Source organism: Phocoena phocoena, chromosome 1 (assembly GCF_963924675.1).
Source record: "Phocoena phocoena chromosome 1, mPhoPho1.1, whole genome shotgun sequence".
In the NCBI taxonomy this organism is placed as follows: Eukaryota; Metazoa; Chordata; class Mammalia; order Artiodactyla; family Phocoenidae; genus Phocoena; species Phocoena phocoena.
Window position 1 is genome coordinate 87,351,603 of NC_089219.1, and position 14,331 is coordinate 87,365,933.

General features: G+C 34.5%; 1 protein-coding gene across 1 annotated transcript in view; it reads left to right on the plus strand.

The window, feature by feature from the left end:
• SNX7 (sorting nexin 7) overlaps nt 1-14,331 on the plus strand; it is a 97,161-nt gene that overhangs the window by 36,361 nt on the left and 46,469 nt on the right. Inside the window, exons 3-7 of the mRNA XM_065886517.1 lie at nt 666-776; nt 1,116-1,280; nt 3,339-3,537; nt 8,133-8,332; nt 11,106-11,192. Of these exons, the coding sequence (XP_065742589.1) occupies nt 666-776; nt 1,116-1,280; nt 3,339-3,537; nt 8,133-8,332; nt 11,106-11,192 (762 nt within the window). The remainder of the gene's footprint in view (nt 1-665; nt 777-1,115; nt 1,281-3,338; nt 3,538-8,132; nt 8,333-11,105; nt 11,193-14,331) is intronic.

The following is a 14,331-nucleotide window of genomic DNA, read 5'->3' on the forward strand; positions in this document are numbered from 1 at the left end:
TTAATGTATTTGCTTAGTTTTTAGGAGTTTAGGCGTATAGCTCAGAATTCCTTGAGAAATGATAGGAAGATTTTATTTTCACGTTAAATTTCCATTAATGACATTTTAAAAAAGCAGTAAAATCACTCTGTATAATGTTAGAATTTTCAAATACTAAAAGCAAATTTTATCAAAGCAATTCATTTGAGCAAATTCCAGGAAAACATTTTTTTCTCAGTTATGTTCAGGTTATTTTCCAAGTTGCAAAAATAGGACTTTCCTCAAATTCTGAATTCTGATCATCTTGAAAAATGAAATATATTTGAAACCTAAATTCAGAACACACTTTCTTGTTAGCAAGAAAGTCATGCCAAAGATAATAGTAGTTAAAATCTTGTGGAAGACAGATGGTTGCTCTAAGACAGATTTTTTCAGTTTGGATTTTAAATTTGAGCATGATGTTTGCTTTCTTTCTGGGAATACTGGAAAGTTTGCTTTGTTTCATCTGCTACATGAATTGATGTCTGCAAAAAAAAAAAAAAAAAGACAGGCTGACAAACACTGAATAATTAGAATTTGTTAGTTTTTCTTAGAGACCCATTTATTTCAGAATGTCTAAAATAACATTAGGCAAATGTCTTCTGTCTTATATTGCATGTGCTGTTATTTTCTCCTACTTTCTTCAGACGTCTCGTGGGGAATTTGACTCCAGTGAATTTGAAGTTAGGAGACGTTATCAAGATTTCCTTTGGTTGAAAGAAAGACTTGAAGAAGCACACCCCACTCTGATTATTCCAGTAAGTTTACATTTTTTTTTCACAGAATAACTGCCATTTTGTCTTGTGAATCGTTAGAATGCCTAACACCCAATTTCAGACCTTTTAATTCAGTATAATTCATTTATCTTAGGAACATTTGTTTTTAAACTTTTCAATCTATGTACAGATTTGTTTTTTTAAAGTATTGTAATGTGTTAAGATTTTAGTGTTTGGCTCTAGCGTTGTGAATTTTGAAAAATTATTTTTATAAGAAATGATCACACGTTCAAATAATCTTCCAAAAAGAAAAAGTGTAGAATTCCTTTTAATCCTGTACCACATAATGTTCAGATACCTTTTTAAATTTTTTTGCCCTAGCCATTGCCAGAAAAGTTTATAGTGAAAGGAATGGTGGAACGCTTTAACGATGACTTCATTGAGACACGCAGGAAGGCATTGCATAAATTTTTGAACCGAATTGCTGATCATCCAACTCTAACATTTAATGAAGACTTTAAAGTTTTTCTTACTGCACAAGCTTGGGTAAAGGATTTTAATTTATACTCATATAATCCTTTAGTATCTATACGTGTAGTAGGTTGTATGCTTTCTCTTATTTACCTTTATAAATCAGGTAAGAGTGGCCTTGAATTAAGATTTGTTTTTAAACATTGGAGAGAGATCCTTCAGATACAACCCTGTGTCACGTCTATGTATAAACATTATGAACATCTTGTACCTTTCTCACATATACATCCTCATATTTCTCTTGGTAGCTGAATTTTTTTTAATGCCTGGGTACTCCTTGCATATATTGCCAATACTGAAAATATATAAACATTTAAAAATTGACACTGTTTTGAGTAGTAATTGGTCAGGGCTTTTCAAGTTAGGATAAAAGATTTTATTAAATAGATGGATGGATGGAGAGATAGGTAAATAATATAATTTCCTTACTTTCCCTTCAATTACCTAATTGAAGGGGGTCTAATTTCTAATACAGAAACCTTATATGTTCCTTTTTTTTTATTCTATGAAGATGTAACTCACCAAGAAAGATGATAGGTAGAACAATGGTCAGTATTAAATACTTACTGACCAGTGTTGAGTTTTCTATCTCTCGGTTGTTGCCAAAGTGATCGAAGCTAAAAAGTGATTCATCTCAATCTTGACGATACTTGCTGTCTGGAAGCCCTATGTGACTTATGTGAGATGAATTTGTGGCCTGACTCCAGACCCTTAGAAGCTGTTAGAAACATTATCTGCAGTCAGCAGTGGCAGTAACAGCTTGCCAGTTGTGACTTGTGCCGTTTCTGATAATGTTTACTCTATCAAATGATGTGGTAGCACTCCTCGATAGACGTGTTGCCTGGTCAAGAATAGCATCTGTTATTATTTGCACACAAAATCATATTGACATGGAAATAAACAAGTTTATATATTATTTTGTGTAAGACCTTTAGGAAAGAAGATTTGGAGAAAGATAATATGTTGTTTAATATTTGGGTAAATAATACATAATATTTTTATCTGTGGATTTGGTAGTCAGCATTGTTATAGATTTTTTTGTGCGTGTGTGTTACTCTTCATCTTTTATTTGATCTCAAACCTGTGTTTCAGTAAGTGCTACAACCATCCTCAGAATCCCTTGTCCTCCTTCTTGATGTTCTTTTTTAGTATGCCATACTTCTGAAGGAATACTGTAGTGTATCCTTTTATAGCATTTCTACTTTGCAAGTCTGTAGCTGACCCTCCTAAGTTAACTAGAATTAGAAACAGCTAGTTATATATTTTATTAAAAATCTTTCTCCAAAAACAGTCAGCCAGTGGAGATAGTGTCACAGTTTATCCAGTTAAGTTAGTTGCAGAGCTATGGTCAGGGAGTATCTGTTTACCAATTATTCTAGTGACTTTAAGTAGACAAAGCAGGTTAGTGCTTAGCAGTGAAGCCCCTAGGGTCAGACTGCCAGGGCTCCAATCCTTATCCACTAATTCATTGCTCTTGGAACTTGAGCAAACCTTCCTTTGCTTCTATTTTCTTCTGTACAGTGAGGATAATAATAGAACCTACTTCATAGTGTTATTATGAGTTATGTATATAAGAATGCAGGTATAGTGCCTGCAACATTAAGCTCTTAATAAATGCTAGCTATTATTATAACTAAAGAATTAATGAAGTTTTCCATTTTTTTCCAGGGAGTAGTTATAGTTAGACCCTGAGAAATCTTTTTTCTCAATCATTTTTCTATTAAATTCCTGTTATAAAATATGGATTTCATCTCATATCATCCTTCTTATCTTCTCCAGTAATCTCCTTAAGTGCGATTCCTTCTGTTAAACCTTGTTCTTTGAAAGATCCATGCTCTGAGGAAACATATTTTACATGAGCTCTTTGAAAAGGAATGTTATCAAGGAGACTGAGATTTAGAGAAAGAACTGTACCCTAAACTCATCTGCTTCAAATTAATGTGAAAAAAAAAAGACGTATATGAAACATTTTTATTATCTTTATTTTATTCTTCTAATTAGATTTCTTTTTTGTTGTTGGGACTTGGAATATCATTGTCTGCTTCATCACGAATATTTTATTTTTTTGTCTAGGAACTCTCTTCTCACAAGAAGCAAGGGCCTGGATTACTCAGCAGGATGGGGCAGACGGTCAGAGCGGTTGCATTATCAATGAGAGGAGTTAAAAGCCGCCCCGAGGAGTTCATGGAAATGAATAACTTTATTGAAATATTTAGCCAGAAAATAAATTTGATAGATAAAATATCTCAGAGAATTTGCAAGGAAGAAAGGGGTATGTAGAATCACTGAAATGTGATTTCAAAGTTGTTTGATTTCTGATGGATCTTTACATTTGCTGGTGTGGTAAGGCAACATCAACTTAGCATTTCTTTTTGGTCATTATTAGGATTTCTGTCTCTGCTTACAGTGCCTGTCAGTTATTGCATGCTGTTTACTTTATCTATTAGAGCCCTTAACATATTAATGAGTTGTTTTAAAATCCTGGTCTGATAATTCCAACATCTCTACCACATCTGGTTCTGATGCTTGCTTTCTCTTCAAATTGTGTTTTTTGCCTTTTGGTATGTCTTGTAATTTTTTTATTGGTAGCCGGACATGATGTACTCATAAAAGTAAACAGGCCTTTAGTAATGTGGTAGTGAGGTGTCGGGGAGAGGGAGTATTCTAGAGGCCTGTGATTAGGTCTCAGTCCTTTAGTGAGTCTGTGCCTCTGGACCGTGAGCTTCACAAAAGTTCAGGTTTTTTTCTTCCCCCCTCTTAGTTGGATCAGGATGGGCAGAGTGGGCTCAAGTTGGGTATTTCCCTTCTAGGTCAGTTAGGTTCTGATAATACCCCAGCAGGTTATGCTCTGGTTAACTAGTTTCCCATGAGGGCAGGCCTTGTTAAGAAGGCTGTTTCAAAATGGTTCATTTTCACACCCCCTGCAGGAAGCAGAAGTAGTTTTTATCTGATATTTACTGTGTAAGCTTTTGCGGGTAAATTTCACAGCATTGTGGGGTCCCCTTGTGACTGGGTTCCTCTGGAGTTTTTAACTCTTTGAATTGTCCACACTGAGCCTCCAGCAATTCATTATTGACAGTTTCAGTCTCCCTACCCCCCCCCCCCCCCCCCCCCCCCCCCCCCCCCCCCCCCCCCCGCACTGGTTGCAGAAGTGATTTCCCCTCTTGAGTCTCTGCTCCAGGAAGACAAGATTCCTTGTATCTGTGTGTCTGTCTTTTCAGTCTTGCAGGCAGTGGTTTGTCCTGTGTCCTCTCCTCTCTCACAGATCCAAAAAAAAGTTGGCTTTTCAGTCTGCTCGGCATTTTTCTTGTTAAGACCAGTGGCAACTTCCAAGCTCCTTACAGAGGAATCATACAACATTAAGTTAGAATTTCACCTTCAAAGTGTGGTTTATTCCCAAATCTATTGTCAAATTTTCTGATTCCTAAATGATTTTGAATGTAGTCATGGCCGGTTTCCATTTGCTTTAATTAATCACTAGCTGTCCTGTTCTCATTTATAGATAATAGTGATAAAGAGCTTAATATTTTGGATGTAGTTGGTCTCAAATGTTCAACATGGGCTATAGTTTTAATCAAAGAAGGGATGTGTCAGGAAATAGGGTTTTCACAGTTTCTAGTGATTTTTGTATGGGGGGACAAGTACTCATTAGGCCTGTCCAACCAATGGCAGAGATTTATATATGGGAAAATAGGTCCTGTTTCCTATTTTCAAGATAGAATTTATTCCATGATGGAACTTCCCTGGTGGTCTAGTGGCTAACACTCCACGCTCCCAATGCAGGGGTCCTGGGTTCAATCCCTGGTCAGGGAATCAGATCCCACATGCCGCAACTCAAGATTCTGCAACTAAAGGTCCTGCATGCCACAACTAAGACCCAATGCAGCCAAACAAATAAATAAATACTAAAAAATAATAATTTATTCCATTATGATTTTTTCTAATTCTATGAGTTTTTGCTAATTTTCTGATTGTTTTTACCTACATTAAAAATAGATGACTAATTCAGAAAATATATTTCCTAATATAAATCAGTTTTAGAGATGAACTACTTAAAGTCCCTACATTGATGGTTTATTTCTTTATTGTCCATGTCCCACATTAAACTGTAAGTTCCATCAGGACAAAAAGGGAAAAGGATTGATTTATTTCTGGTATCTAGATAGCGCCTAACACATTGTAGATGCTCAATTAAAATCTATTCAATGATTGAAAAAATAAATGAATAAACATAAGATTTGGTGGTATGAAAATCTGCTTTATCAAGAATTGATTGGTTATTAAAAGAGATATAGAAAAAATTGTTAGATCTGAGTGTGTATTGCCTTTTCTCTAACTTCCTTTCCTATGTATTGACTTGGTGAGGTCATTGGGCTGACTAAATATAGTTTAATAATTTGTTTTATGCCTCTTGGTCTGCCTTTGTACTTACCATTTGTCATTTTTTTTTAATGTCAAGAAGCCAGTTGTTTTAACTAGGTTCTGTGATTCCAATTCTATTAAGTAGATTCTTGATGCATAGTTAAGTTGTATAGCAATTCAAAGAGGCGCTTGGAAACTCTTGACACTTAAGATTTCTGTAGAATATCAATATGCTTTATATTTGCCAGCACAAGGGACTAGTTTTAAAATCTTTGATATACTCTAATATTTGTGAAATGCTCAAAACGAAAAGTGGGTTTTGTGGTAGACTTTATAAATCTGAGCTCTCATTTTCAAGGAGTGAATGCACACTGGCCCAAACTTGAGGGATTTCTTGGTCTTTCGAATGTGAAGCCCACTTGTCAAGATTTCATTCAAAATGATAGATTTTTTTTTTTTTGGTAGTTCTGGGAGTCTAAGCTATATAAGGTGTTTCATTCATATTTAAATCATAAAGAATTTGATGATCACAACGAGTCATTTCTCTTATGATTTACTTTTATTCAGTTTTTTTCTGTGATTTTGTTTTGTGTTCCCCAATTTATTAGGCAAATTTGTATTGACCGCATGTTGTGCTGCTGCTTTGTGCTAAAGATTGAAGGAGGGTTAAGATAGTACCTGTCCTTGAGCTCACAGTTTAGTTGGGGAAACAGATATATTAATGGACAAATTACAGGGCAGCTCATTAAGTGTTTGCATACAGATGCGATTTGAGTGCTGTATAAGCACAGTTTTAGAATTTCAGGGAAGCTCTCTATATAAAAATAAATACTACACGGGGTTAATGACACACTTTGATATATACCCAAATTGAGAGAAGAAATAAAGTAGAATATTTTCTAGAAATATTAGTTTAGTTTGGTGATTATTTAAAATAAAAGATAGGCCTAGATCAGGAAGATGCAATTTGGAAGGGCTCTAGTGGTCATTAAACCGAATATCTTCCTTAGGTGACAACTAATATTTCTGTTTATTTTAATTTTTAAAGTCTTTTTTAGTTTACTTGATCATATAAACTTTTGAAATTTTAATAGTTTAGTAAAAAGTTTAATTTAGAGCAATATGACATATTTCAACTAACCCCAGTGACTAGTAAGATGATTAAATGTAGAGAATTTAATTGTATTTATATGGATATTAAACCAAAAACACTCACTACTCATGCATTCTCTACAATAAAAAGCCGTCTGTCATTAAAAGTTGATAGTGTGAAAGCAAACATAAAAACATTCAGATTTTAAAATGAAATGCAAATTTTTGGATAAATTTTTGGCTTATCAAGCATTGAATAGTCTTTTGTTATTCATTCTTTCATTGATATGAAAATATATATTGAATATATTATGTATTAGGCTTTGAGATTAAAAAAATAATAAGACCCTGCCCAGTTGAGTCTTGGAGCATATGGCCTAGGCATGTGTGAGTTATGCAAGCAGTTATAATAAAGTGGGATAATAGAAGTATTAAATTATGATAGGCTTTAATAGAAGTATAAAATTATAATAGACTCATTGAGGACAAAGCATCTAAGAAGCCTTTGGAACAGAAACAGAAGAGATTTGTTTGTGTTAGGACTTAAAGGATCAGAAGTAGTTTGTCATATAGAAATGGTAGAGGGCAAGACTAAAAGATACATGCATTGTTTAAGTTAGGAAAAATCATGAGATATTCATGAATGAGCGGTTATTTTGGCTTGAATTAAAATATCTTTGGGGGAGAATCTGAGGAGTTAGACCTGGAGAGGCAAGGTAGGGACTGATCATAAAGGACTTTCTAATTCAGCTAAGAAACTTCACTGTTCATATACTGTGACAAAAATTGAAAGAGGGAGAATTGTTAGAAGTCCCTTGCAGTAGTGCAGGTTAGAGGTGCTGATGACAGTGGAAGTGAGGAGAGGTGGGTGGGTGGGTAGGTAAGTGGGTGGGTAAATGGATGGATGGTTAGATAGATAGATAGATAGATAGATAGATAGATAGAGATATAGAAATATTGGAATTGCTGACTGGCTCTGTGCAGGCGTGAGTCTAGGGTCTAGGATGACCCCACCTTTTTTGGAAGCAATTACCATTAAGAGGATATGTAAACAGGATAAGAGGAAAAAGAAGACATGTTTTGTTTAGGTCATGTTACCTATGAGGTATTCAGGTATAGTTTGTTTGGTAGGCAGAAGTCTGTGATAGATACAGTGATCGTATAATTTATCTCCCAAGCCAGGACACTTTTGGGAATGAAAAAGCATGGTATTGACTACACTTGGAAAGTTTTCATTCAAGGACCAGTTGAGCAGATTGGGATGACAGGTCAATTTAATGAAAGATGATATCCATATTCTTATGTTCATGTACAAGAACATGTGCACAATGAGAAAATAAGGTCCTTTCTTATTGTCTGTAATACAGGGATTTTGAAAACTCCTGTAAATTGAAGAACTTATTATTTTTTTAGAATATTTTGATGAAATGAAAGAATATGGCCCAATTCATATTCTGTGGTCAGCATCAGAAGAAGATCTGGCTGATACTCTAAAAGGTGTTGCCAGCTGCATTGACAGATGCTGTAAGGCCACTGAAAAACGGATGTCTGGACTCTCAGAGGCCCTGCTTCCTGTCGTACATGAGTATGTGCTTTATAGTGAAATGTTAATGGTAAGAACACCTAATTCTACTTCTACCTTAGTTCCTGACCTGATTATATGCTTTATAAAGGCAGTTTCTATTTCTTTTTGTTCACCACTATCTTCCCATCCTAGAAGGATGCTTTGCGTGTAGATACTCATAAATATTTGTTCACTGCATGAATGAATTGATGAGTGGAAGAATATGTTAATAAAAGACAGGAATTTTCAACAGTAGCAACAACAGTTTATAAGATAGATTTGAAGCATCCTCAGTCAAGATTTACATAGGGAGTATGATTAGTTTTTCCAGCCTTTTAAAATTTTACTTTAAAATTTTTCAGCACTTGAGAAATTTCTTTTCATGAAAGAGTTGCTTTCTTGCTTCTAGGTACATTTGATTTAGCAATATATTTAGTATCATTATGTAGAAAGTACTTGAGTAGGATCTTGATGTTTGTTCTGTCTTCTGGGTGCTTCTGAAAAGAGATCCTTCAAATTAACATGTTTCTTTCACTATTTGAAAAGGCTTTTATTCCTCTTATATCAGAGTTTTGCATTTAACCTCCTCAGTTCAAGTTAAGGTTTCCAGATATTTTGGATTTAGCAATGCTATCTGCAAAGCTAATGTTTTTCATCCAGTATTATTCTCTGCTCACAATACCTTGCACAGTTGAACTGATACCCTCAGCTTTCTGGTGCTGTAGGGTGACAGTGGGGGAAGGAGTCAGCTTGCATTCAGTTATAGTCCATTTTTTCTGCCATTTAGACTTGAATCCATGTCTGGTTTCTATATTCATGTACTCTTGATTTGGGAGGCTTAAAAAATTTTTTTTACTTTGTCTTGTTAAGAAAAGTTCTCTTAGCCTTTCGGCATGATAGCTGCCTCTTTCGTATTTATCATGTTTAGGTTTTCCTTTCACAGAATCATTAAATATTTTGTAGGTATTTCGGATTTCTGCTGTTACTTGACTTTGTTGTGATCCTCCCATAAACACACCCTCCCTGCTTCCCAAAGTCCTCTAATGTTTCACTGCTGAGGTGCTTCCTCCTTGCCTCCATCGATTTCCTTGGCTACATTCCATTGGTTTACTTCATTATTGATCTCTCTTGTGTGGCTGTTCAAAGAGATCTGATTTTTATCATTAAAAATATTATATTCTTTTCCCTTAATTAGATGTTTTGCTCTTTATGTCAGGATGGAAATTATGCAATTTAAATCCTGTATTACTAAAGGTGTGGAAAAATTATAATAGCAACCGGAATTGAATTATTTTATAGGTCCTCATTTGATTGTATTATTTTGTAGGTTCCTAGGGTATAATCAATAGCACTTATATTGAAGTTGTGCTTCTGTTTTATATTGGAATATTTTCTTCAATGTGAGCTAAAATAATGAAAAATACATGCCTTGACTAAATTTGTGCAGTTTTTATTAGTTGTCTTCTGAAGTCACCTCTTACTTAAAATATTTCTATCTATATGAAGCACAATATTTCATATTTATGGAAACATACATAAAATTAATGGGACTAAATTATAGTATGTGTCATTTGGGTTAGAGAAAGGAAGGGGTTCCTGACATTAATGGCCATTAAACATTGAAGTAAATATAAAAGAATTTGTGATAATTAGTTGAATTTTCTATTCATTTCTTTGAAAACAAGAGAAATGTTCATCTCTTTTGAACGTTTTAAGATTGATTCCACCAGGCACAAAACCAGGGTGAGTCATTTTCAGGATGATTTTTATCCTTAATGCCTCTCAATATTCTCTCAAATACTGTAGAGCCAGCTTATCTGGTTCCATTTAACTGATTTGTGGTTAAGGTTCTTCCCTTCCTCTGAAAATACCCAAAAGACCTGTACTTCACTAAGACCCTTCTCTTGTATGTCCTGCAACTCTGCTCTCCCTGGCTGAGCTGTTTGCTTACCCAGAGTTAGTTTTATTTTTGCCTTGAACTGTTTAGGCCACTTGTGTTCATTATTACGATTTCATTATTTAATTAATACTATGGAAACCAGTGAAAGATGAGTACAAATAAAAAGAATCTTGGTGTCTACAAAGACTGTCTTGGAAGAAAAGTGAGTCACCAAGGGAAAGACATTGAAAAAGACTAGAAAACATTATAAAAGATGTAGATGAATTCTGCACTCAAATTCCTTCATCAGGGTGTATTAACTGAAACGTGAAATCATGGTTATTCAAGAAAACAAGATGGAACTTCTCTAAGTCAGAGCAGACGCCATGCTTTCTCCTCAGTCTTGGCTAATTGGTTAATACTTACATATTTTAAGCTAAAATAAAATCTTAAGATGTGAATGCACACTTCAATTTTGATTCCCCACTGTAATTGACTTTGATTAACTCTGCCTTTGGAGTCCAATAAGAGGGCTGATTGTAGATACTTTCAGATGTGTAGCCCATGTGCCCTCCCAACTGCAACCAGTTTACACCATAGCATGTATTTTCAGTGCTCCTATTGACTTTTTTAGTTCTTTGCTCTTTTTGAAGAACTGTACATGCCTAGAGTGCATCATCAAAGCATGTCTTTTGTACATAAAGTACTTAAACCAGTAAGGTGTACATTGGGAAAACTAATAAAAGATTATGAAAAAGTTTCCTTTAAATACTTGCTATCAGTTTAGCTTTTAGAGATTAATTTTTTTTTAAGTCATTACACCCCTAGATGACTGATGGCTTGGGGAAGAGATGGTATTTATATTCTCAAATGTATATTTTTGTTATACAAAGATTATTAAAACTAAGTACAACCTGTTTCATTCCTGTGTTTTAATATGAAGGGTGTCATGAAAAGAAGAGATCAAATACAGGCAGAACTGGATTCCAAAGTTGAAGCTTTGACCTCTAAAAAGGCAGATACTGATCTGGTAAGTTTTTAAATTTCTTGTTATAATCACGTAGAATTGATTGTCTAAAATTTGTATTAGCTCTATTACATGCTTTTTTTTAAGCATTCAGTAAATGATACTAAAATTTCTTCCAAAAATCGTTTGTACATTGAGTACCAGGTGAGTCTGTAAGCTTACAATGCTTTTCTGCCTTTCTGTCTTATATTTTTTCTTACAATGAGTAAAGTATGAAGTTAATTTTTTTTTAATTAGAGTGCTTGAATTCAGAAAGTATGGAAAAAAGTACCTAACATTGTTCCAGAAGGTTAGTAAGTACTCAGTAAATAAATCTACTTTTTACTAGTTTTATAAGAAATTTGTACAAGGTAAGTTGGTGTTCCTATACATATTTTTCTAGTTATTGTAAAAATCTTTACAAAGGAAGTATCTTCATTTTCAAGTTTAATCCTTTTCTTAAAATACTTTTTTCATGGAAATTTTCAAACATAAAAAATGATCTAGTAATATAATGAACTCATTTACCCACCACTGGGCTTCATTAATTCCCAGCATTTTGCCCAGTTTTTTTCACCTGGCTATTTCTCACTTTTTGTTTTTTCTGAAGTACTCTAAAGCAAATATCAGACATTATATTTTCACGCACAATAGTTTAGCATTTATATTTTCTTGTCTTTGCACGTTGTCATGATACTATCAGATCAGAATTGTTATCATTTTAAAACAGAGGAAGAGGCTTGAAACGTAGAGTAACTTGCCCAAATTTATACAGTCCTACAGAAGTAGGACTGGAGGTAAGAGTATCACTTGCCTCCCTCAGACCATGCTGCCTCTCAGAGAGCAAGTATAAAAGTTGGAGAAATCACTCATTACTTTGTTAACTTTTATTACATTTTCTATGAAAGAGACTTTCCTAATTTTATTTTTAATTTAAGGGTTTAGAGTACACTTATGTCAGGTGAATGGGGGAGTCCTTGAAACACCCCCGCAGCCCCCAACCCCCCCGCCCCCCGTTAATCCATAGTATTATTGCTGCCCATCCCAACTTGGCTTTGGAGCTAACCTCCCTCCTCCCTTCTTTAATTTTCTCTCTAGCTTTAATAATTTTCTAACACAAAAGATGAAATCCTTACTGGTTTTCTTTGTATTATCTTTCTCTTTCTCTCCCTGTCCATAATCTAAATACCTTGAGGGTAGGAATTTTTAAATTATTTCCTGAAGTATTCTCAGCCCAGAGAACAGTGCCTGGTACATGGTGGTCACTCAATAAATATTGTGAATGAATGAAACTTGCAGTGATTGCTTGGCTTCATAAAAACATATTGAACATTTGAAGCAATAAGTCTCTACAAAATCAGACTTTGTGTAAAATGTTGAGATTTCACTAAAACGTGATTATGAATTATCCTCACCTTTCTTAACTATGCTTATTTTTCAAACTCAAATTTATTCTCCTGCATGGAGTGTGAGTGGGGAGTGGTGGGCTGCTGTGGACAGAGTAGGAGAATGGAATCTGTGAGAGAGACTAACAGAAAATGTAGAACAAATGGAACTAGTGGTCGAGGGGGAGCTCTTGCTTTTACCTCAAGATGAGGAGAAAAAAGAGGAAATCCAAGATTAACCTCAATACAGTAAGGGATAAATGTATATACACATTTATATATATTATATTTATATAATATATATACACACACATATATGTACATATATATATTTTTTTAATTTAAAAAGTCAACTGGAATGAACAGAGATGGGTGAGCACATGTACAACAATTATAATTGTATCATTGTAACTGTAGAATGTTTTTATTTGTTAAATAATTTCTAAAGATATTTAAATTTGTGGGATATTGAAATTTGTGATTAGATAAGATATTGCCCTTGACTAAATACTAGGAAAAGTACAGTATTTTAAAGTTTCAGGAGAATAGTAAAATGGCTTGAAAACCAAGCATCTGTTCAGAATGGCTTATATTCGTATTTTAAATTGAAAGGAAGAGTAGTTGGGATTGTTCCAACCACAAAAACACAGGAAAAAATAGTTTAGGCCCAAATATGGCTAGGCTTTCCCAACTCAACTAAAAAACACATTTTTTCTTTTCATTTGACTTGCAAATATTTTGTCTTTTGCTCTATAAAAATTTCCTTGATATCTCATTATAACCTGATGATCCATCTGTATTTTGGATTTCATTTTGTGTGTGTGTGTGTGTGTGTGTGTGTGTGTGTGTGTGTGAGACATGTCCACTATAAAGTATTTTTTACCTAGTTAGCTGCTATGTTGTAAGATTGGAGAAATTTGAAACTTTAATTATCTACATTATATTCTGTAAGATAATTTTTATTAAGGTTTGAAACAGAGAAAGTATTTTTTTGTTACCCATCAAAAACAGATCCTAAAATGCATAGGAACTAATTTAATGATTTGTGAATGGTACCATTTACATTTTCAAGCAGTTTATTTGATTACAGACCTCACTTCCAAATACCTGTGTGTTACGATGATATCTTTGGGAGCAACCTTCCAGGGTTACTCTCAAAATGAACCTGCTCTGATTGGTTGCAGAACAACTGAAGGGAAGTTGCTTAGAAATATGCAGGATAGGGTCACCATGGAAACGTGCCCTTGTGAGGTCCTTCTAAGGAGCCCTCCTTTGCAGTCACCATGGAGACCCTGGCAGAGAACTGAATAGAGCAATCTAGCCTGGTTGTTTACCATGGCAACTCAAGCAGGGCACTTTGGAGACAACCCTGGGGCCATTTCTATGGAGACCTGCTGGGGCTACCTTCAGAAGCTACATCAAAGTCACCTTTGGGTGGGAAGTTATATGCAAATTGGGCAAAGCAACTCATAATGCAAAGGTCAGTGAAATGAAGCTCTACCAAGAAGGGCAAACACTAGTGTAGTTATAATTATTGGGTAGAAGTAGAGCACTGATGTAACATTCTGGAGGTCATGTTAGACATATCAGGTGATCTTTATCAGGTGGGCTACGTGGCATGCAAATACAAGGCTCTTGTCTTTTACCGTGCATGTAACTTTGTATATGCTGTAAATTGGCAATTATGACATTATTATTACTTTTTTCTTATCACACAAACATGCCCACAAAAATTATGTGTTTTCCTGCAAAGGAAAATAATGTTTTATAGCGAATTC